Source organism: Bos javanicus, chromosome 25, assembly GCF_032452875.1.
Source record: "Bos javanicus breed banteng chromosome 25, ARS-OSU_banteng_1.0, whole genome shotgun sequence".
Taxonomy (NCBI): domain Eukaryota; kingdom Metazoa; phylum Chordata; class Mammalia; order Artiodactyla; family Bovidae; genus Bos; species Bos javanicus.
This window is the reverse complement of record NC_083892.1, coordinates 3,539,012-3,562,059: the sequence shown is the minus strand read 5'-3', so window position 1 is coordinate 3,562,059 and position 23,048 is coordinate 3,539,012. Positions and strand designations below refer to the sequence as shown.

The 23,048-nt window shown below is 58.6% G+C and overlaps 1 protein-coding gene across 3 annotated transcripts in view; it reads left to right on the top strand.

Annotated features, from left to right (window-relative positions):
- CORO7 (coronin 7) overlaps positions 1–23,048 on the top strand; it is a 52,938-nt gene that overhangs the window by 4,465 nt on the left and 25,425 nt on the right. For 2 of the 3 annotated variants that reach the window (XM_061402464.1, XM_061402466.1), the window contains exons 4-9: positions 2,611–2,681; positions 3,064–3,247; positions 6,478–6,554; positions 14,450–14,500; positions 20,059–20,145; positions 20,601–20,683. In XM_061402464.1, coding sequence (XP_061258448.1) covers positions 2,611–2,681; positions 3,064–3,247; positions 6,478–6,554; positions 14,450–14,500; positions 20,059–20,145; positions 20,601–20,683 — 553 coding nt within the window. Of the gene's footprint in view, positions 1–2,610; positions 2,682–3,063; positions 3,248–6,477; positions 6,555–11,923; positions 12,246–14,449; positions 14,501–20,058; positions 20,146–20,600; positions 20,684–23,048 lie in introns of those variants that run through there. The other variant, XM_061402467.1, reaches the window with a different exon arrangement.

The following is a 23,048-nucleotide window of genomic DNA, read 5'->3' as shown; positions in this document are numbered from 1 at the left end:
TCATGGACCTTTCTGCCTCTGCAGGAGGGGCTGTGAGCTACTGTGTGGCCAGAACTGGCCCGCTGCCTGTCTTTGTAAATAGTTTTATTGGAACACGGCCACGCCTCTTCATTGACTTACGGTCTGTGGCTGCTTTTCCCAACAACTGCAGAGCTAAGGAGATGGGTACCGTATGTCCCTCGAAGTCTGAAATGTTTTCTGTCCCGGCCTTCACAGAAAACGTTGGTTGATTTCTGCTCTGTGGACTGGCCTTCTCTGGATGTTTCACATAAATGGATTCACGTTATATGTAGCCTTTCAAATCTGGTCTGTTTCATTCGGCGTTATGTCTTTGCGATCCATCTAATGTGGCCCATAGATGAGTTCTGCTTTCTCATACTTTTCTGAAGTAGGTTTCTATTTTTATTTTTTATCTGACTGCGCCATACAGTTTGCAGAATCTTAGTTCCCCGACCAGGGATTGAACCTGGAACCATGGCAATGAAAACACCAGGTCCTAACCACTGGACCACCAGTGAATTCCCAAGAAGTAGGTTTTTAAATAACCGATTTTTCAGCTAAGAAAACCAAGGCTCAAAGGGATTATTAGGAACTTAGCGATTTTGGCATTGCTGCTGGCAGAGCCGGAGTCAGAACCCAGATATTTTAGGTACAGCGCTGTTGGCTTTGTGATTCTTCTTCACAGGGAGGCAGCCCCAAGTTGGAGCTGCATGTAGGGTGGTGAGGGCCCTGTTACTGGAAGCCGGACTGGGCTTTGTTGGTGGATCATAGCATCTCTGTGGCTCCAGCTTTTCAGCACCTCTGCCCAAGGGAGCAGCCTTGCCTGGAAACTGCTCCTGGGGGCGCTTCACTCCAGCTCCTCAGAATCTACCCTCGGGGCACAGGCACTCCTCTCCCCTTTGGGTGCTGGTTGAGGGTAGGGGGGGACTGCAGTGACAGGGGTTTTGGCTGTTTCTCTGACTTTGGGGTGCCCTGCCTTCTGGGACACCTTCTGCCTCTCAGCTCTCAGGTGGCGCTTTGGTCCAGGGAGCAGAAGGCTGGGCAGTATCTGGAGACCGTTTCTGCTGGACTGGGCTGGGAAGCAGTGGCCAGCAGCCTGCTCTGATGTGGGAAAGGCCGCAAGCTGTTGTGTTGAGGTTGTAGGTTCTGAAGCTGGGCTGACTGCCTGACCCTCAGCCTGGCCCCTTCTTAGCTGTGCAGCTCTGGGCAAGTTACTTAACCTCTCTGTCCTCGTGTTTTCATCCTCCACTTGGGGATGAGGTCACACTGCCATCCTGAGGGTCGTTGTGAGGATTTGGTGAGATGGTGAGGATTTGGTGAGATGTAGGACCATGGTCAGGCCACGGTCCTACAGCCTAGCACAGCTGGGTGCCCAGATCGACTGCTGCTCATTCCCTTGCGGAGGCCAGAGTCTACACCCAGCCTGGGCCCTGCCCCGTCCTGTCAGGAGCCCACAGGGTTGGGTGGCAGGGATTCTGTGATCAGGAGTCCAGATTGGGGTTGTCCCAGAAGTGCCTGTCCCTGTCCACCCCTTCTCTTCCTTGTCTCCAGGGTCCGCTGGCCTGGGACGACAGTGTATCTGCTTGGCCCTGCCAGGGAGGTTGACAGGAGGGTGGTCGCTGTGCTCCTTGCCTTGGTGACTCGGGCCTGGCTGTCCTGCTCACATCTCAACCAGCTCTACCCCGCTGAAGCCCCCAGTCTCACTTCCCTTCTGGGCTCTGGCTCATTCCGTGTGCTCCATCCCCCCTTCTCATCCCCCTAGAGCTCAGCAGTTCAGGTTTTTCAGTTGCAAGGATCTGAGACCAACTCCAGCTTTCATAAGCCACAGAGGGGTTTATTGGGAGACTCTTGGGAAGCTTCCAGAACTGAAGGAGCAACTGGACACACAGGCCTTGGGAGGGTCCTGCTCAGAGCTGACTGCTGCCTCCCGGCTGGCTGCTCTCCACCCAGGCCAGTCCCTAAGGTGCCCTGCCATTCGGCCTCCTGTTCCCGGTCTTGTTGCCTTCAGAGAGAAGCTGGCACCTGGGCTTGGGGCGAGTGAGCTCCTAGGTCGGCAGTGCCACCCCAGCCCCCTCCTGCCCGGTGCCCTGACCTGTGCCACCCTCAGTGTTCTTCCGGGCCCACTGTGCCCCTCCAGGAAGCCCCCCTCCATGCTCAGCCCTCCTCTGGCTGCATCCGCAGAGAAGTGCATGTCCCTGTGGAGGTGGGGAGGGTCCATGAGCGCTGAGTGGCCTGTGGTCTGTCCTGTTTGTGATTCCCTTGGGGGCTGACACTTGTGTCCGTTCACCTGAACTGGGCTCTGGATTTCGGGCGAATGCAGGTGCCTGGTGACGTGGGGAGCTTCCTACCCATCCTACCAGTCTCCTGCTGCTGGGCCCTTGGCCACTGGGGGCAACAGGGCTCTGGGCCTGTGTCTGGCAGGTGGGTACTGTGGTGTTCGCCCACCATCTCTAGAGTGCACTCCCCTTGAGGATTTCCAGCCTGCCATCGTGTGGGCAGAGGGGTCAGCCCGGAGGCCCTGGGCTGTGGTTCGGCCTTGGGAGAGGGCACAGTGGATTGGAACAGGACATTCGTCCTCGTCTGGCCGTGTCAGCTGTTTCTCTCCCACAGACCTGGTCACGGACTTGGACTTCTCTCCCTTCGATGACTTCCTCCTGGCCACGGCCTCAGCCGACAGGACGGTGAGTAGAGCGGCTGGAAGACCTGTTTGAGGCCTTATGAGGCCCAGGGCCCTGCTGGTTCCCAGTCCAACCCCTCCTGCTAAGTCCCGCCCCCGCCCAACATCAGCTTTCGTGTGCCTCCGGGAACTTGCTCTGAGCCAGGGCCGTGACCCATGCCCTGCTGCTCGGCTCCTGCAGACAGGAGGGCCCAGGTGGTGGGAGGCCTGAAGGGAACAGAGCAGAGCACCTGGCTCCCCCACTCCCACATCTTCCCCTCGGCCCCTGAGCCCTCCCCCTCCCTTCCCCTGGGGTGGGGGCACCCAGGACAAGGCTGGATGGAGGCAGCGAGACCCCCTCCTGCCCCCCGCCAGCCCTGGGCTTAGAGACTGACTCTTTTCTGCAGGTGAAACTGTGGCGACTGCCGTTGTCTGGCCAGGCACTGCCCTCGGGGCCCGGGCTGCTGCTGGGCCCCGAGGACGCCCAGGTGGAGGTGCTGCAGTTCCACCCCACCGCCGACGGCGTCCTGCTGAGCGCGGCGGGCAGGATTGCGAAGGTCTGGGACGCCACCAAGCAGCAGCCCCTCACAGGTAGGGCCGCCGAGACGGCCCCTCCCCGGGCAGCCCCGTCTGGCAGCACTTTCTGTCTGTTTGCAATTTTGGTAACGTGAGTTTCAAGACATGTGTTGGGTTTCACACGTGTGTGATATATATGTGTATGTAGCTACGTGTATATGTGTGTGTATGTATCTGTGTATTTGTTCACCTGTGCACGTGTATATAATTTACAAGACTTGTTAACAAGCACCCTGACCCTCCCCACTTTCCATAGACGTCTGTTTTCACCTCATTTGGCTGTTTTTTCTGCTCTCTCTTTCATATGTCTAAATAACTTCCTTATACTGTTATTTCTTGAATTGTGTGTCATTTCAGTTTTGAAAGCCGACTGCTAATTTCTCCTGTAGGAGATAAGAATTTTGCTGTCTCCACTGCTTGCCCCTCCCCTCTACAGAGCTGCTTCTTCATTTCCCCCAGTGTAGTGTCCTGGTCCATTGGACTGCTACAACAGAATCCCACAGACTGGGATTATAACTGGGTTGTAAACAACATTGATTTCTCAGTTTCGGAGTCTGCAGGTCTGAGATCCAGGCACTGGAGAGGACCTGGTTCCTGGTTCGCAGGTGGCCGTCTCTTCACACGGAGGCAGGAGTGAGGGAGCTCTCGGGGGTCTCTCTTATAAGAGCACCGAGCCCTTTCATGAGTGTGACCTCATCATCTCCCAGAGGCCCTGCTTCCAGATTCCATCCCAGTGGGAGTTAGGTTTCAACCTGTGAATTTGGGGGCACACCAACATTTAGACCACGAATAAGTAGCGACAGCTGTGGGTCAGATTCTTTAATGTTTGAGTGGTTTTGACCCATCAGCATGACCCACCACGGAGCCTAGGCGTTTTCTGTGACAGCGTCACCAAATCCTTTCTGTGGAGTCCTCCTGGACAAGCTCATCCCCTTTTTAGGGGAAAGACATGAAGCTCAGAGAACTGAAGGACAGACTTGCCCTGCAGGGCTGTGCAGACTGTCCAGGGTTGTGCAGGGTCACCGTGGTGGTGTCCCCTCCTCTGGGGCAGGGACAAAGGGCCAACAGCATAATGGGGTGTCTGAGGGACCTGCCTTCTGACAGCATCAGTTCCTGAGAAGTCACTCAGTGTTCACCATGGAGCTGTCTTGTGCCCCAAGGGACCTGAAATTCAAGGTGCTCCTCGCCCCCAGCATGCTCCTGGTGCAGTTGAGACCAGCCCGACCTTGCAGTGGAGGTGAAGGCCACCAGGCGGTGTGTCATCAGGGAGTCACCGCAGCTGTAACTTCCATCTCAGGTCCTTCTCGTCTGCCCAGCACTGTGCCGATGGCTTCACACAGGGGGCTGTTGGCATTCCCGTGTAGTAGCTATGGTTAAGTAACGTGACTGAGGCCGCAGTGCAAGCGGGTGACAGGGCTAGGATTAACTTGGGGATAGACCTTGGCATGGTAGTTACCTTGGGCTGCAGAAAGAGTTACCCCCAAACCCAGAGGCTTAAGAGAACTGAAAACATTTATCAGCGCCAGGGATTTGGGAGCAGCTTAGCTGGGTGGCTCTGGCTCAGGGTTTCTCATGAGGTCAGGGGTCCCACTGTCAGCCGGGGCTGCCGTCACCTGAAGGCTGGACTGGGCCAGGAGGATCCGTGTTTTAGGTGGTTCACTCTTGCGGTGCAGGCTATGGGTAGGAGGCCTCAGTTCTCCCCTGTCGGCCTCCCCGTGGGCTGCTTGATCACCCTCACCACATGGCAGCTGCTTCTCCAGGGGACAGTCCCAGAGAAGCAGCAAGGAGGAGGCCACGGTGCGGTTTATGCTGCAGCTTTGGGAGATGCATGCCCTCTGCGAAAAGCCAGTCACCAAGTCCTGCTCACACTCAAGAGGAAAGGACTTGGGCTGCACATTTTGTTCATGTATATTTTACATTTGTTTGGCTGCACCAGGGCTTAGTTGTGGCGTGTGGGATCTAGTTCCTTGACCAGCGATCGAACCCAGGCCCCCTGCATTAGGAGTGCCCAGTTTTAGTCACTGGACCACCATGGACGTCGCTGGGCTGCACATTTTGAAAGGAGAAGGTGTTAGTTTCCTAGGGTTGCCATAATAGAATACCACAAATTGAGGAACCTAAACATAACATTTATTATCTCGCAACTCTGGAGACCAGAGTCTGGAATCAAAGTGTTGGTAAGGTTAATTCCTTCTGAGGCTGCACAGGAGACTCTGGACCAGGTTCCCCGCCCAGTGCTCCCATGGCTCCCATGCTCCGTGGCTTCTAGTGCTCCCATGGCTCCCGTGCTCCATGGCTTCTGGTGCTCCCATGGCCCCAGGCTCCATGGCTTCTGGTGCTCCCATGGCCCCAGGCTCCATGGCTTCCGGTGCCCCGTGGCTCCCAGGCTCTGTGGCTTCTGGCGCTCCTGTAGCTCCTGAACTTCTCAGCTTCCAGTGCTCCCATGGCTCCCGTGCTCTGTGGCTTCTGGTGCCCTGTGGCTCCCGGGCTCTGTGGCTTCTGGTACTCCCGTGGCTCCTGAGCTTCAAAGCTTCCGGTGCTCCCACAGCTCCCGTGCTCCGTGGCTTCCGGTGCTCCCATGGTCCCTGTGCTCCGTGGCCTGTCGATGGCCGTCTTCCTCTGTTCACGTCTTCTCTCTGTGCGTGTTTGTCTCTCGGTCTGATTTCACAAGGGCACCATTCATACTGGATCAGAGTCCGTCCTAGCATTATCAGCTTAACTTGATCATCTGCGAAGACCCTATTTCCAAATAAAGTCGCATTCACCGGTGCTGAGGATTAGGACTTTCACATCTTTTGGGGGGAGACACGATTCAGCCTGTAACTGGAGAGGTGTCAAAGAATTTGTGGACACATTTTAAAACTGTCATGCTATTCGGGGAGAGAGTGAGGAGGGCCCAAGCAGGTGCCCAGGGCAGGGGTGTGTGTGACACTTCCATGGGCTGTGTGGCCCACTGCAAGGGGATGGGGAGGCATGTTGGTAGCGGAGTGAGCGAGGTGACCCAGGATCAGGGAGCTGGCTGGGGATGTGGCCTGAGAAGGGTGGGGCTGAATGAAGCCTCACCCTCAACCTGGAGGCCCTGCTGCCCTGGCTCCTGCACAGAAGGCACCCTCCCAGCGGCTGCCCCTTCCCCAGAGATACCCCCAAGCCAGGCCCACCTGCACCCGCTTCCCTGAGACCTTCACTGCCCGGGACAGAGTCGGGGGGACCCTGGACCCCTCCTGACCTTGGCTGCTTCTCTGCAGAGCTGGCGACCCACGGGGACCTGGTGCAGGGTGCCGCCTGGAGCCGGGACGGAGCCCTGCTGGGCACGACATGCAAGGTAAGGGTGGGCGGTGAGACGCGAGAATGTGCCTGCCAGGGCCTGAGGCATGCCCGGCTCTGCCAGGGCCGTCACGTCGCAGAGCCTAGGACCCCAGCAGTACCTGTGAGGCTCCGCGGTACTTGGGGGGCAGCAGAGAACTCAAGCCAGGATGGCTGTTCCTCTCTGCTACCCTCACTCCTCGGGCTCATACTTGTCTCTCGAAGCCCCCGACCCACTAAGGAAAGCCCTGCACTGGCCCTTGGGGGCTCCCGTCATCACCCTCAGCCAGCGCCTCCTGGCTGCTGGCTACTTTGTGACTGTGGCGGAGGGTTGTGTCAGGCAGCATCCACAGTGGGGCACTGTGCCTGCCCCCCTCCCCCAGGCAGTCAGCAGGCCTTAGGATCCTCGGTGACGTCAGGTCCTGTGCTGGTGGGGGCGGCCAATGTAGGTCCGGGGATCATAGATGAAAAGACAGTCGTGACCCCTGACGGTGACCCAGGCTGTTTAAAGAGGGATCAGAGGTGCTGTGAGTGGTTGGAGAGGCCAGGGAGGCCCGGCCTCCGACTGGGGGCTGGGAGGGGAGGGCTCCTGGTGCGGGGCCGGGGGAGCAGGCTGTGGCGGAGGGCAGAACCGTGAGCACACCGTCACGCTTGTTACTGTAGAAGCAGCTGGAAAGCAGCGGAGTGTTTAAAGCCAGACAGGGTGGGGTGTGAGGGGAGCAGGTCTGCACCGTGAGGCTCCCCGGCCACAGTGTGGACAGGGGAAGGAAGGAGGGGTGTCCAAAGCAGAGGTGGAACGACCTTCGAGGGAGGGAAGGAGGAGCCTTCTGGGCGGGGGGCGATGCAGGCAAGACAGAATACCCGTGAGGGCTGGGAGGGTCACGAGGCTGGCTCCCCGGTTGCAGGCTGGAGGAGGGCCTGCCCCCAAGACTGGGGTCGGAGGCCCCTGGGACGTCCCAGTGATGTCCGTTGAGTCCAGGGACTGGGCTTTGGGCAGCGGTCTGAGCTGAAGGTGGGGGCCTATGTTCATGTGGCACCCGCAGAGGGACTGGAGCCCCGAGTGGGAGGGAAGGGGTGAGAGGAGGGAGAGGGAGCGAGGAGGGACAGAACCCGCAAGGAGACAGGGAGCCCCTGGTTGGGGGAGGACGCATCCGGGGCGGAGTCTGCATGGAAGCAGCTGACAGCGTACCCGGGACTCGAGTCTTGCAGGAGCCTGTGGGGTGTCTTCTGCCTGAAGCCGCCCGTGAAGGAAGGAGCCTACACAGGCTCTTATGGGAAGTGTGGCTCAGGCTTCCCGGGGACAGAGGTCGGGGCTACCCAGCTGAGGAGGGGACAGGTGTCCCAGGCAGAGGGACTGACCTAGACACAGTCCTCACAGACACCGAAAGAGACGGGGGGAGGAGACATGGAGACAAGGAGGGAAGGGGATTGTCACCAAGTGTTTCCTTTGGATCACCCAAGTACAGTATTTTGCTGTCACTTCAGTCGTGTCTGACTCTTTATGACCCCATGGACTGTAGGCCGCCAGGATCCTCTGTCCATGGGATTCTCCAGGCAACAATGCTGGAGTGGGTTGCCATTCCCTTCTCCAGGGGATCTTCCTGACCCAGGCAGGGATCAAACCTGCATTGGCAGGCAGGTTCTTTACCACTAGCGCCACCCGGGAAGCCCAAGTATAGTGTTGGGTTGACCGAAACGTTATATCTGGGTTTTTCCATAGCATCTTTTCTCTTTTTTTTTCCCCTTAATATTTATTTATTTGTTTGGCTGGGCTGGGTCTTAGTTGTGGCATGTGGGATTTTTAGTTGGGGGCTGTGGAATCTAGTTCCCTGACCAGGGATCGAACCCAGGCCCCCTGCCGTGGGAGTGCAGTCTTAGCCACCAGACCACCAGGAAAGTCCCTCTGTACATAGTATCCACATTACTCTACCCTGTACTTCTTTTTGTCCAGCATAATACTCATTTTTTCTTTCAGCTTATCAAAAATTTAAGGCATGTCACAGGAAACATTTTATCACATAGATTCAGTTTGCTTAGTGGAGCGCCTGCTCTCACAAGTGTGGATCGCTTCTACTTGGCCCCACCGTGTTACAGACTATAACATTTGGATGTATCTCTATAAAGGGTTGTTTCCCTGTGTTCTCTGTGACTTCCTTAGCTTGGAGCAGGGGCAGACTTTTTCTATGAAGAGCCTGGTGGTAGAGACTCCAGGTTCTGCAGGCCAGACTGTCTCCCTCAGTGCTGCCTGGTAATAACGCGGCAGCCGTGGACAGTACATGTGTGACGTGACAGCTGCAGCCTCGTGGCCAGTCCAGCCTGTGGCCTCTGCCCCACGTCCCCTCGGCTCCAGGCCCCCACCCCAGCCCCAGGCAGGATGTCTGGGGAGCAGGTGTCCAGGGGCTGGACATGGGTCATTTCCTGTGGAGCAGCCAGAGGTGCCAGCCGTCCCCGGAGCTCATGGCCCAGCTGGGCCTGGTGTGAACCGGACCGCAGTGTGGTTGGAGCCCCCAGAGGGGTCACAAATGAGGCTGCAGAGGGATTAATCGGGAGGCAGGCGTGTCTCCCGGGGGTCCTGCCGTGTTCAGAGGCGGCCAGTGAAGGCGTGCGGCCACGGGGAGGGGAGGGTGGGCTGAGGGCAAGCGAGGATGTGTTTTGAAAGGCATTAGACACCCTGGCTGGGGGCCTAGCATACGGGGTGACCTGATCAGATGGCGCTGTGGGGGTGGGATGATGGCGAGGAGCACGGCGGCCTGCGAGAGGGCAGGACAGTGAGGAGTGACTCCCTTGGGAGGGACTGCCAGAGCCCAGGAGAACCTAGAGAACCCCGGGTGGAATGAGAGCCTCCGGTCTGGGGCTTGTGTATGGAGGGCTTGGGGCTGCATGGGAACTGTCCCTATTGAGACAAGGGGCTCACACTGTCCCCACGCTGACCGTGTGTGTGGCTGTGGGTGGCGATGCGGGAGGGGTGACCACTGTGGGCCCTCAGCATCCAGGGCTGAAGGCTCTCACTACCCAGCCTGCGGCCAGGCTACCCCCGAGGTACCACCCCCAGGGGCTCCCAAGCTCCAGACTGGCCTCCTGCTTTGCCGGGGTGGAGGTAGGGGGGTGTTGTCCAGCCCCTTCTCCCCAGCCGTCTGAGCTCCATTTAGCATCAAAATTGGGTGCGAACTGGGGCAAGTGGAGAGAGAAGATCCATCTAGTCATAGAGCCCCACTTCCCCATCGGGTCCCAAGGCGGTGACTCAGATCCTTGCCTACTTGGTGTCTTCATGGGGAGGATTGGTGGGGCCATCCAGCTCCGAGTCTGGTGGAACTCTGGCCCTCTGCACCCAGAGCCCAAAGGCGCAGGGACAAGAAGCAGAGATTGCCCAAGGGCATCGCTGGGGTGGTGCCCGGTGGAGGCCCCCCCGCCCCCTCAGTTGCTCTGCCTGTGGGGCTGGACCCCGCAAGCCCCTTCCTGCTCTCCTCCCAGCTGCTGCCACTGTGGGAAAGAAAAAGTGGCCGCTAGGGGGCACACTGCCCCCACAGATGGTGGACGTGTCCAGCTAGGCCCCCTCGGCAGGGTGGGCTGAACCCGTGAGCCCAGTGCTGTGCTGACCCCGCTGCCCAGCCCTGCAGCCCCCACCAGCGCTGCGCCAGCCCCCAGTGCCCTGTCTGAACCCTGGTCTGGACCTAACACTGGGATTCTACACTCCATGGCCCAGCTCCCCAGGTGCCTCTGACCTCTGAGAATTGCTGCCGTCACGCCCAGCCCACCCTGGCTTTTCCCAGGTCATGGAGCACGTGAGTGGTGGAGCTGGAGTCCTAACCCTGGCCCTTTGGTCGCCATGGTGGGGGGAGTGCCCTTTGCTGCCAGGAGGCCTTCTCTCTTGGCTGTCACCTCGAGATCCAGTCCCTGCCACTGCTTGACCCGCCCTGTCTGGCTCCTGCTGCTGTCTCTATCCTCAACCTCCGGTGGTTCTTTCCTGGCCCCCGCTGTCTTTTCTGAGTCTATTGCTGTCTCTCTCTGTGTCTCTGTTTTTCCCTATTCTCTCTCTCACTGTTCTTTCTGCCCCTGTCCTGTGTCCCTCACTGGCCCCATCTGTCTGATCTCTGTCTCTAAGCAAACTCGTCCCGAACCTGAGATTGTGGAGTGGACAGTGCCTCAGGGTTAATCCCTGGACTGTGCCTGGTGCCCACCTGGCACATAGCAAGGGCTCAGTAAACTACAGCCGCAAGGCCGTGCTGGGCGAGACCCAAGAACCCTGGGACCCTGCCGGGTGTCAGGAAGACGTGGCTTTCAAGGACTTTCCAGGCTGGACCCCTGCCTTGTCCATCTGTGTGCTTGCCCAGTCCCCCTCATTTATGCCATGCCCTCCCCACATGACTTTGTCTTCCCTACACATCACGTGCCAGCAGACTCCCATCTCCTCATGTTCGATCATGCTCTGTCCTCTTCCTTGAATGCCTTTACCTTTCCAGCCCAAGCTCCACTTGTCCTTTGGGCTCAAGTCAGGTCTGGTTCCTACCCAGAGTTACCTGTGACCACCTCTGAGTGGCAGACACCAGCACTGTCTGCATCCCAGGCACCCGGGAGGGACCAGGCAGTCAGGGCCGGGAGTCGTATATCCCCTTCCATCCCCGCTCCATCTTGCATCAGTGAGGTACGGTTGTTACAGTTAAACCAGTGTTGCTACAGTAACTAAAGCCCACAGTTTACATTAGGGTTCACTCCACGTACTTCCTGTGGGTTCCCACAAGTGCACGACATCATGTGTCCCTCATCACAGCATCACACAGGATAGTTCTGCTCCTCTAAGAAAGTGGCCCGTGCTTAACCCGTTCAGGCCTGCCTGCCTCTTCCCAGACCCCCAGCAACCACTGATCTTGGATGTTGAGTGTCACATAGGTGGAATCATGGAATGTGTAGCCTTTCCAGATTGAATTCTTTCATTTACTTAGTAATACACATTTATGTATGGGTTTTCCCTACCTTTTTGTGGACTGATAGCTATTTTATAAATTTTGGCGTAAAAACATATAAAATTTACTACTGTAACCATTCTAAGTGTACAGTTATCATATTAAGTATTTTACATTGTTCTGAAGTTGGAACTCTGCACCCATTGAACAACTTCTCTTTGCCCCCTTTTCCAGGCCCTTGTAATCATTTTACTTTCCACACCTAGGAATTTGACTACTTTAAATACCTCATATAAGTAGAATCATACACTGTTTGTCTTCCTGTAACTGACTTACTTTATTTAGCATAATGTCCCTCAGTAGTGTTAGTCGCTCAGTCGTGTCTGACTCTTTGTGACCCCATGGACTGTAGCCCACCAGGCTCCTCTGTCCATGGAATTCTTTAGGCAAGAATACTGGAGTGGGTTGCCATTTCCTTCTCCAGGGGATCTTCCTGACCCAGGGATTGAACCCAGGTCTCCTGCATTGCAGATAGATTCTTTACTCTGAGCCACCAGGGAAGCCCATAATGTCCTTAAGCTTCATCTGTATTATAGCATGTGACGTAATTTCCTTTTTTCATTCTGAATAATGTTTCACTGAATGCGTTTTGTTTATCCATTCATCAGTCAGTGGACCCTTGGATTGCCTCTGGATCTTGGATTTTGTGAATAATGCTGCTATGAACATGGGTGTGCAAGTATTTCTTTGTGACCTTGTTCCCAGTTCTTTTGGGTTTATACACAGAAGTGGAATTGCTGGATCATATGGTAATTCTATTTTTAATTTTTTGAGGAACTGCTTGACTGTTTTCCGTATCATCGGTACCGTTTTATATTCCCACAAACAGCGCATAAGGGTTCCAACTTTCCACATCCTCACCAACACTTGTTATATTCTGTTGTTTTTTTTTTTTAATTAATTCATTTATTTTTGGTCACACCCAATGGCATGTGGAACTGGCCCAACTAGGAGTCAAACCCATGCTCCCTGTATCGGAAGGGTAGAGTCTTAAACTCCCGACCACAAGGGAAGTCCTATTCTGGGGTTTTTTGACAGCAGCCATTCCGTTGATGTGAGATGCAAAATCTTAACCATGATTTTAATTTCTGTTTCTCTGGGGATTAATCGTTCAACATCTTTTCACATGCTTGTTGGCCATTTGTGTATCTTTGGAGAAATGTCTATTGAAGTCCTGTGCCCATTTTTAATTGGATTATTTGGGGGTTTTTTGTTGTTGTATGAGTTCTTTATATTGTCAAACGCAAGGTCACCGAGGTTTTCTCATATGCTGTTTTCTAGAGGTTTTCTAATAAAGGTTTGCGTGTTAACGTTTAAGTCTGTGACCCAGTCTTAGTTGATGTCTGTGAAAGACGTAAAGTCCGTGCCTAGATTGACACCCAGTCCCACACCCGTGTCTGTGGACACCCAGTTCCAGTGCCATTTGTTGCAAAGACTGTCTTTTTGCTCCTGTGTTGAAGACCAGCTGGCTGTGGCTAAGGGGGTCTCTCTCTCTGCTATGTTCTGTTCCGTTGGTCTGTTTGTCTGTCTTGTGTGGACCCACACTGTCCTGACTCCCAGAGCTCTAGGATATACTCCAGAGCAGCCATCCTCCACCATTGTTCTCCTCCTTTTCTGCTGTGTCGACATTCTGAGTCTCTTCCCTGTCCACATAAAGTTCAGAATCAGTGGGTTGATATTCACAAAGTAACTTGTCAGGATTTTCATTGGGATCGTATTGAATCTGTATGTCAAGTCGGGAAGAACTGATATCTTGACAATACTGAGTGTTCCTGACTGTGAACACGGATTAGCTCTCTGTTTAATTCTGTGATTTCTTTCATCAGAGTTTGATAGTGTTCCTTGTGTACATCTTATACATATTTTGTTAGATGTATAGCTAAATATTTCTGGGTTTTTTTTGGGGGGGTGCTGATACAAGCAGTATTGTTTTTCATTTCGAATTCCAATTGTTCATTGCTGGTTGATTGTTGTTTGAAATAAGAAAATATGAACTATGCTGATTGAAACAAAGGGGAGCCATGCTAAGATGTAAAACGGAAAAGCTAACCGCCCCTCACCTGCCTCAGCCCTGGTTCCCAGTGTTAACACACGTCCCGTGCCTGTCAAGACCTTTCTCCTTACTCAGCACTCTTGCAAAACATACAGGAATGTGGTCAGGCAAATGGAGGTTTTGTTTATTTTTAACCACAGTAGAATGACACCACCACGAATTACTGGGCATCTTCCCTTTTGCATTTAACAATTCATCACGGCCAAGCCTGTAAACAGTCAGTGGATATAGATTCTGTCCCCCTCCCCCAGTTCTTTATGCATGTGTGTTTGTGTACACGTTCACACACTCACACACGCAGAGAGATTGTTCCACAGAAATAAAGCTGTTTAAAGCATGGGCATTTTATTTTGGTATTTTTTTTTTTTTCTTTTTCTATCTGTTCCCATCCCCACCCTTGGGTATTCTGAACCAGTAACTGCATGCTGAGTGGACAGATGTGTAAGCTTGCCGTCCTGGTTAGACGCCAGGTTCAGTGCAGAAGTGATGTTGTCCCATGAGCCCCTCTAGCCTGGACAGTCCCAGACACGGGTGGCAGCTGGGAACCTCGAGTTGGGTTCTGGGCTTTGGTTTCTCTGTCTGTGACAGGGTCGTGGAATAGCACAGCTCCGCAAGGTGGTTAGAAAGATGGGGTGAGGTCGTATGCATAGGAGGTGCTCGGGAAATGTGAACCCTTGTCACTGGGTTCTCTGTCGTGGGTGCTTGGGGCTGGCAAGGGGGCCTGCCCCTTGCTGTGAGGAGGAGGAACCCGGGCTGGAGAGGGGTTGTCTGCTGGGTAATGCCTCACCCTGTGTACTACGGGAGGACCATCAGAGCCTGGGGTTGGGGGAGGCTGGCCTACCGGCCCCCAGAGACCCTCCCTGCCCTAACTGTGCTGTTTTCTCTTCTCGGCTTTTCCAGGACAAGCAGCTGCGTATCTTTGACCCCAGAGCAAAGCCCGAGGCCGCCCAGGTGAGTCGTGTGGGCAGCAGGGCTGGGTTGAGGCTGCAGCAGTGTGGGCAGGGCAGCCGGCCTCTGGCACACAGGTTCTGCCATGCCCATGCCCTGGCCCAGGCCCGGCGGGCACGTGAGGGTCACCTGGGTGGTGGTTCCTGCTGCTCAGGCTGTTTCTGGGAAGCGTGTTGGACCTTGGGAAGGGAAGGTCCAGCTTTGACCACAGGGTGGGGCGCAGCCAGGCTGCCCACAGGCCTTCAGTGGAGCCATCCTGTGGCTTCAGGAAGCTAATTTGAGAGGCCAAGTTCCTCTTCTTTGAGACCCTCATCCCCACCCAGCTTTCCTGGTACTGTCAGCGGAGGTTGGCCACAGAGGAGCAAAGAGACCCAGCCCCTGCTCTCTGCACCCCTCCAGGTCCCGGGCCCTGAGTGTGTTTGGTCCAGTGTCCCAGGCAGTGCTAGGGGGCCTGCCCGACCCATAGGCTGTGGGCCCTGAGCATGTTTGGTCTGTGTCTGGCTGTGCACATGTGCATGTGGCCCCTCAAGTTCCAAGAGGGAGGCCGGGCTGCGGGTTCATGCTGCAGGCACCGAGCCACTGGGGACTTGTTCAGTCATTCGAGGGCAGCCCGCTGCCAGGCACGGAATGTTCTGCAGTGAACAACACAGGGCAGTTGCTGGGGGCTTCTCTTGTGGGAGTGCTTTGACGCTTCCCTGGGGAGCTGGCTCGGGGCAGAGGCTGGGGTGATGCTGCGGACAGCCTGGGGCAGGACAGGCTGGCCCAGGAGCCCGAGCGAGGGGCCTGTCACCTGTATTGGGGGAGCCGTTGGGGTTATAAGGCAGCAGTGAGGTGGATGGGTTTACATTTTTCAAAGTTTTTCTAGAAGCTGAGGTGCTATCTTTCCCAAGGAAGGTGCAGTGCAGTTCAGGGTCCTGGCACCAGCTGGTGGGAAGAGCTCCCCAGCGAGGCCCCAGGCCCAGCACAGATGCCTCAGATCCGTATCTAGGGCCTGTTCCCCGCCCGAGGTCAAGGCTGAACCACCAGTCTAACTCCAAGCAGCAGTAGCCAGGGGGCTGTATTCCCTGAAACACACACACACAACACACAGACACACACACACACATCCACCAGTCTAAACCCAAGCAGCAGTAGCCAGGGGGTACATGCCCCCGACCCAGTACGCGCACGCACACACACACACACACACACACACACACACACACACAGTTCCCCGAGGCGCACACGCACACATACCCCTTCACACAGCCAGCTGCAGCTCTTTGCCTAGGACAGGGTGGTCAGCTCCACCTCCAACTGGACAGCCACCTAAAGGAGGCCCCGTCCTGGCAGGTGAGCCAGGCCCAGCAGAAGTGGCTTTGGCCCCACCCTGGCCGTGCTTCCACCCACAAGGCTGGCCCCTGGTCCTTTGGCCTCATCGCCCTGTGACCAGTGGGCCAGCCGTTTGAGCCTCAGGGCAGCCTGAGCAGCTAGCCTCCCTGCAGCTTTCTGCGGCACACCTCCAGTGTTTGCCCGAAGAGAAGGACCCGGCTCGGCTCGAGGAGACAGGACACTGTCCGCTCAGCTTTCTCCAGTCACCCTCTCCTTGCCAGGGTCTGTGCAGGCCCCGGTGCAGGGCACCTCCATCCCAGCCCCAGCCAGGCAGCGCCCCTGGCCCGTCCCCCAGCTGAGCGCTTTCCTCCCCTCCGTCCCCCCCAGTGAGGGGGAGGCGGCAACCGGCACTGAGGTGGAGATGCAGTGGCCGCCGTCCAAGGGCTGCAAGTTCAGTGAGGCGGGGGGAGCCCCCCTGAAGGGGGTTTCTGGGCCGAGGAGACCTGGGAAGAGCGTGGGTGGCTGCCACCCCCTCGCCGCTCCTGAGCCGGTGCCTGTGCTCGGCCCCTCAGCCTGCGGGCGTGGGGGCAGCGGGGCCTGGAATGCCGCCCTCCGCCCAGCCCTGCCCCCCGCTTCCGCCGGGGCATCTGGCCCGCACCTGGCTTCCATTAGGAAAACCGCTGCTGGCGGCCGGGTTGGCGTGAGCCGAGGGGCCAGCTTGGGGGAGAAGCCTTCTGGGAGCACCTCCTCCCAGGACCCTCCTTGCCCACCAGAGTGGGCACTGCCCTCCCTCCGGCCTCTGCCCCTCCTGCCCCCCGGGCCATCCCTGTGGGCTGGGACCTGGGGGCTCCTCCCCCTACTGTCTTTTCTGGGCCTGGCCCCTGGCAACCGGAGCTTGGAGCAGGAGATGCTTGGGCGGCTCCCTCCTGCTCACGCCCCCTGCTTTGTGTTTTGGGTCCATTGATGATGGATTACTGTGTCCCAGGCCCTTGGTGTGCACAACCTCCTTCCACTCTCCTGAACATCCTGTCAAGTCAGCCCTTTGGTCACTTTTGTCCCCAGGGTTACAACAGCTCACGGCAGAGGCAGGTTTGGTCCATCTGACTCTGGAGCCCCGGGGCTTCAGAGCCCCTTCACTGTGCCAGGGCCCCAGGGGCTGGGGAGAGGGGGTGGCTGAGGCCCTGAAGCCACGGCCATGCCAGGGAAGGTAGCTGCTATGGTGAGGGGGTGCCCAGGGATGGGGAGGCTTGGGCTGGCCGGTCTGGGCAGGAGCAACCAGAGGACCCCTGGTACGGACAGAGGCAGGTCTGGGGGCTGGCATCGTGACTGAGGAGGGGCACGGGTGGGTGATGGGGGGATCTTACCACTGGAGGAGGTCCCCTCAGCCCAGACCAGCTCAGGGCTGCTCCTCCAGCCGCCCTGCCCCTCACAGGAAGCGTTGCCGTGGCGACAGAGAGGGGGTTTGGCGGCACTGCAGCAGCTGGAATGCCGGGTATGCGCCGGAGCTGGGCAGGCACTGCCTGGCCGCAGCCCTCCTGTTCTCTCCTTGGGGCCAGGTGTGGGGGAGACATGGACGGAGGAGGGGGGACTCCTCCGACTGCAGGACACCCAGCCATCTGTGAGAGGGGAACCGCAGGGCCTGGCCCGCAGGCTTGGCTCACGGTCAGGGGCTCCGTGTGACAAGGCTGGGTCCATGCTGCCGCCTGCCCTCTGCCCCGGGAGTAGGAGAACCTGGGGATCCCTAGGGGAGGCTCCTCCTCCCAAGTCCCACTGAGGTCAGCAGAGAACTTGCCAGGTTTGAAAATGAAAGTCACTTCAGACCTCTGGGATAGAGGCCTCTCCTAGTTGCTGGGGCTTCTCGTGGTCCCTGGGCAGACTGAGTTGGGTGTACCCACAGCAGGCGCGCTGGGCCCAGGCTAAGCTCCGACCTGGCCTCTGCTTCCTGAGTGCTGTGCTCTCTGAGGCCCGAGGCGGGGATAGAGAGCCGCGGGGCGAGCTGGATGGGCCTGTCCACACCGCCCTGCCTGTCGCCGCCTGCTTCCCCAGGGTGACAGCTGGACACCCGAGCTGCCTGGTGGGGGTAGCCGGCTTGCCGGGCAGCTTCTGGTCTGGGTGCTGTTGCCTTTGGTCGAGCCTGTCCCCTCGCCGGTCCTCCGTCAGCTCCGTCTACTGAGAACAGGAAAGGTGGTGGGCGGGCGACTGCCCTGCTGGGTCACTGGGGGCAGATGGCTTCCCCTCTCTGTGCCTTTGGTTTCTCCAGGCCTGGAATAGGAAGGTGGGAGACACAGGCCAAGGAACGTTCTGTCCAAACCTGTGCCTCTAGAGGGAAAGGCTCCCCCACTGCCCACAACCTCTGCAGACCCTGGGTGCCACCGCCTCCCCTGAGACCCCCTCCCCTGAGACCCCCGTGCCGGCCTCCTGAGTCTCCGAGGCCCCATCCTTCGCAGATGCCGGTCCCCACACTGGCTCGCGCCCGTCGATCTTTCATGTCTTTCAAACCCTAGCCCTTTCCTCAACTGTACTTCGTGTGCCCCATGACCATGCTTCTGAAAAGCGCACATTGCCGTGTGCTGGACTCACCCCAAACCCTAGCCCTTTCCTCAACTGTACTTCGTGTGCCCCATGACCATGCTTCTGAAAGCGCACATTGCCGTGTGCTGGACTCACCCCCAAACACTTCTGCAGTAGCAAGTCCGTTACGGTGCTCAGGTCAGAAAACTGACCTGACACAGTCAGGTGAGACACCCCCATCACCCACCTGCGCCTCCTCCGTCACGATGCGGCTGTCAGGCACACGCTGTTGGCAGCAGGGCTTTCCCCTAGCCAGTCTGACCCGAAGCTTGTGCCCTAACCTGCTCACGTCGTTGCTTCTCTTTGGTTCACGTGGGCCCTTCAGCCTGCGTGTTCCGAGTGTGGGGACCCTTTTCTGTTTCACTGTGTCCCCAGTGCCCAGTGTCACGTGCAGCTTGGATATTCACATTACAAAAGAGCAGATGAGTGTGCAGTCCTGCCTCACCCAGGACGTGACCGTCCATCTGAGAAGTGTCCAGCCCCACCGCCAGCACCCAGCGCGGTGCCTGGCCAGGGAGAGGGCTGTGGAATGAACGAAGGGTGTGTGAAAGCTGTGCGAGCCGTCTGGCACTCCTTACACGGGATGTTTGCACACTGATGAGAGGGCGAGAGAGCCCAAGTGACGCTGATGACTGACCCTGGGTGCCGGTTCCGGAACTGACTCTCGCCCCGACCCCTCAGCCCATCTTGCGTGAAGCGAGGGATGTCGGGCCCCAGTTCTCAGGCTCCAGCCTGACTTCCTGTGCCGACTCCAGCCGGGTGGGAAGGGAGCAGTGAGAAAAGCTACTCGAACGACACGGAGCCATTTCCGACGGGCTCCCACGCCGGGGTCGGCCTCCGCAGGCTGAGGAGGGGGCGCTGGGCCAGCTCTCCTCAGCCGCCTCCCTCCCTCATTCATTCCCAAGGAGATCGTGGGAAGCCTGGAGGAAGCTGGCCACGGTTTGGGGTGAGCTATTTTTGGTAACAGGGTCTTTCGTCTCAGGCTCCAGGGGCCAGGGTGACTGGGAGGGAGCTGTTTGCATTTCCTCTGGCCCCCTTGGCTCCCCCCCACCGCCTGGGCCCCAGGGACAGGGCCGCCCGCGGTGTGAACTCGCCTCCCCTCCCTGGGCCCGGGAAGCCTTCCTACTGGCAGCCCCAGCACCACAGGAGGGCCGTGCTCTGCCCCCTCCAGTGACTGTTCCCTGCGCTGGGCACCAGGCCCTCTCCCCGGCCCCCTGGCAGTGTCAGGAGGCAGCAGTAATTCTCGTAATCCCCCGATTTGCACGCCGCTTTGTGGCAGGCCTGTTCCTATCACATGTGGTCTCAGTTGATCCTCGCGACAGCTCTGGGAAGCAGGCGGCTTGGGCCATGAGCCGGGAAAATGAAGTTCTAGGAGGGCACTGGGTCCCAGAGCCTGAGGACGGTGACCGGCAGAGGTCGGTGACCAGCAACCAAGCGCCCCCTCTGGGGCACCCACAGGGGCAGGGATGTGCCACCATCCTGAGCCCCATGGCCGCGTCAAGAGGGCCTTGGCAGTGCACAGAGCAGCCGGACAGAGACTAAGCCCAAGCTTGGTGGCCAGGTCGGCCCTCTGGGTGCAGAGCTGGCCCCAGCTGGCCGCTCCTGCCCTCCAAGGGGCCCTCGGGCGAGTGGACCCCTGAGGAGGGCCCTGGAACTCAGTGCCATCTTTCTTCTCCCAGAGCACACCAGCCCATGAGAACAGCAGGGACGGCCGGCTGGTGTGGACGGGCACCCAGGAGTACCTTGTGTCCACTGGCTTCAACCAGGTAGGGCTCCTCGTGGCCAAACTGGACATACACACCACGAGGGCGGGACAAGCCCCTCTGGAAGGCAGGGGCCGCAGCCGGCTCCAGGCCTGTCCATATACGGCCCTACCCCGTGTGCAGCTGGGTCTCAGAGCCCCAGGGGACCGACGGCCGCTGAGAACTGGCAGATTCCATTTGCAATAGCTAAGCCTGACCCTGGGAACTGTGGTGGACACCCCCAGGGACCAGAGTCCACGGAGGGCCCCGCCCCCTTGTCACCTATGGGTTCTTAAAGGGGCAGGACATGAAAATCCAAATCCTCCCTCCCTGGCATGCCTCCCCGCCTCCCCGCCCCCAACTCTCGTGACTACCCTCCAAGCTCTGCTCTGGGGCAAGTGCCCCCGTGCCAGCCCGTGTCCTTGGCCCCGGGGTTCCTGCACGGGCCCTTCTGAGACCCTCTCTGCCCCTCCTTGCAGATGCGAGAGCGTGAAGTCAAGCTCTGGGACACCCGGCTCTTCTCCGCTGCCCTCACCTCGCTCACCCTGGACACCTCTCCCAGGTAGGAGTGGCCGGAGCGTCGGGTCGGCTGGCGGTTGTCGAGGGCCCTGTGATGTGTATAAATGCGCGCCGCTGGTCAGGGGCAGGCTTCTGCATGGGGGCTTGTGCCAGTGTGTTTTGGCCTTTGGGAAGAAGACTGTGATTTGGCAGGTGGGGGACAAGGTACATGGGGATGCGCTTGATTTTCTGTGAGTGCTCTGGTGGGGCTGAGGACTGGGACACCGAGGCTCCGATCAAGAGGTGGACATGGGGTGATGTGGGGTAACGTGGAGTCTGGAGGCAGGCCTTGGACCCGCAGGCTCAGTGAGACCCCAACCCAGGCCCCAGGCTGTCACTGGTAGTCCTGGCCGGGTCGAGGGTGCGGGCAGTCACTTCATCCTCTCACCCTCCTGAAGGTGCATACAGGAGGGTTTACGGTGGCATCCACGGGGTCCTGGCCAAGCCAGCTCGGTGCCGAGACTGCCCGGGCCTGAGGAGGCCGGCTCAGGGGATCAGGTACAGGGGGCTGGGGGAGGAGGAGGCGGAACCTGGTCCCCGAGCTCTGACTCGGGGTGGCTTGCTGAACCCCCTGCCCAGGCAGGGACCCGCAGAGGTCAGAGCCAGGACAGGGCCTTGGTCCTTGGATGTCCATCCAGCCCCTTCCTCTCCCATTTTACACCTGGGGAAACTGAGTCACAGGTGGCGCGGCACTCCGCCCAAGCTCCAGGAGCAGGGCGGACCGTGAGGGGGCAGGCTGAGTGCCCAAGGAGCTCCTGCCAGGGTGGCCCTGCTGAGAGCCCCAGGGAAGGGGAAACGGTTGGGGGGCAGAGACCCTCCACTCACGTCCTCTCTCACGACACAGGGAGAGGACGGGGAGCTGGAAAGGCCCGTTTTGCAGATGAGGGGGGCGAGGGTGAGTGAGGCCCCCCACCTTCCTTTTAAGTGCACAGTGGGCATGAGGCCTCTGCCTGCTCTTGGCCATGGGGATCCCAGGGGGTACTACCAGGACCTCCTCCCTGCACGAGAGGACTTAGGGCTCTCAGGCCTCCTGGCTTCGTGTCCAGCAGCCCCTCCCTCAGCCCTGATGCTGCACTGGTATCTCATCCCCCAGGCCTCCCCAGGCCAGACACCCCCTTCTCTGTGGGCCCCCCAGCAGAGGGAGGGGACTGGCCCAGTCCGTGCTGACCATCAAGGGCTCATCACCCCACCACTTCCTGCCTTCTAGACTCTGCCCCTGATCTCTGCTGGTTACCCACCCCCACCCCGTAGGAGCGGCCCCCGCCCAGCCCCAGCGTGGCCCCTGGGGGAGTTAACGATGCCCAGACCCCATGGTGCCACTGGCCAAGGCTGACCCTGTAATTATAGCAGTTAAGAATAGCCTCGCAGGGCCAGCGAGGCCTGGAATTTCTCAAATCACTCCCAGATGGGCGGCCAGGCCAGTGTCCCGCCCCTTTCATCCCCCAGTCCTGGCCGCTGCCCCACTGGGCCCACGCCCTTGGCAGAGGAGCTGGGACTCTCCAGCTCTCTGCAAAGCTGGTGGACGCCAAGGCTGCATGCCAGCCTCCAGGCCGGCCTGAGAGCTGGTGGGCCCCCTACCCCCAGGCTCCCCAGAAGCCAGAACCCCACAGGGACCCCCTGGGACATCGGGGGCTGCTGACTGGGCTGAAGGTGGGAATCGTGCAGGGTGTCAGCTGCGGGCATCACCTAGGCCTCCACCACACCCGCTCGTTGTCTTTATCTTACAGATTTTCCACCTTCATTTGGGTAGAACAGTAAGAGCCACAGGAGGCCAGGGAGGGGTCAGGCACATGCCCCTGCCTGCCCCCTCCCAGGGAGGACCCAGGGCCCCACCCTCCCAGGGGTCTCTGTCTCTGCTCCCACCTGTGCCCTTCCCCGGGGGCGGCAGGTCCTATCCCTAAGGCTGGGCCCAGGCAGACGGCCACCCCACACTTCCTGTGCAGGGTGGAGGCGGGGGTTACCGTTGGGGCTGACCTAGCAGCTCACACTCCGGCCCTGGAGAGGCAGAAACACCACCTGTCCCGGGTGCCCTGCCCCTAGGCTGGGTGAACAGTCAGCAGTTACCGGCCCCGGCTGAAGGCTAATGGAGGTTTTTCTCCAGATGTTACCAGGGCATAAAAGCTGAAGCCAGAGAAATCAATTCTCTGTTGAGGTCACCCCGGGAGCCAGCATAAGGGTGGAGGCTGGGAGCATGCTCTGGCCAGAGGCACCCACCCCACATCCCAGCGTGTTCCCTGGAGGCCCGGAGCTTCTGCGGCCCCTCCCAGCTCCTGGAGGCAGGAGGCTGACCGCCCCTTGAGGGCCAGGGAGCAGGTGTCGGCTCTGCAGTGGGCAGCCCGGGAGCCCCTCCTTAGAAGGATTGAAGGGCG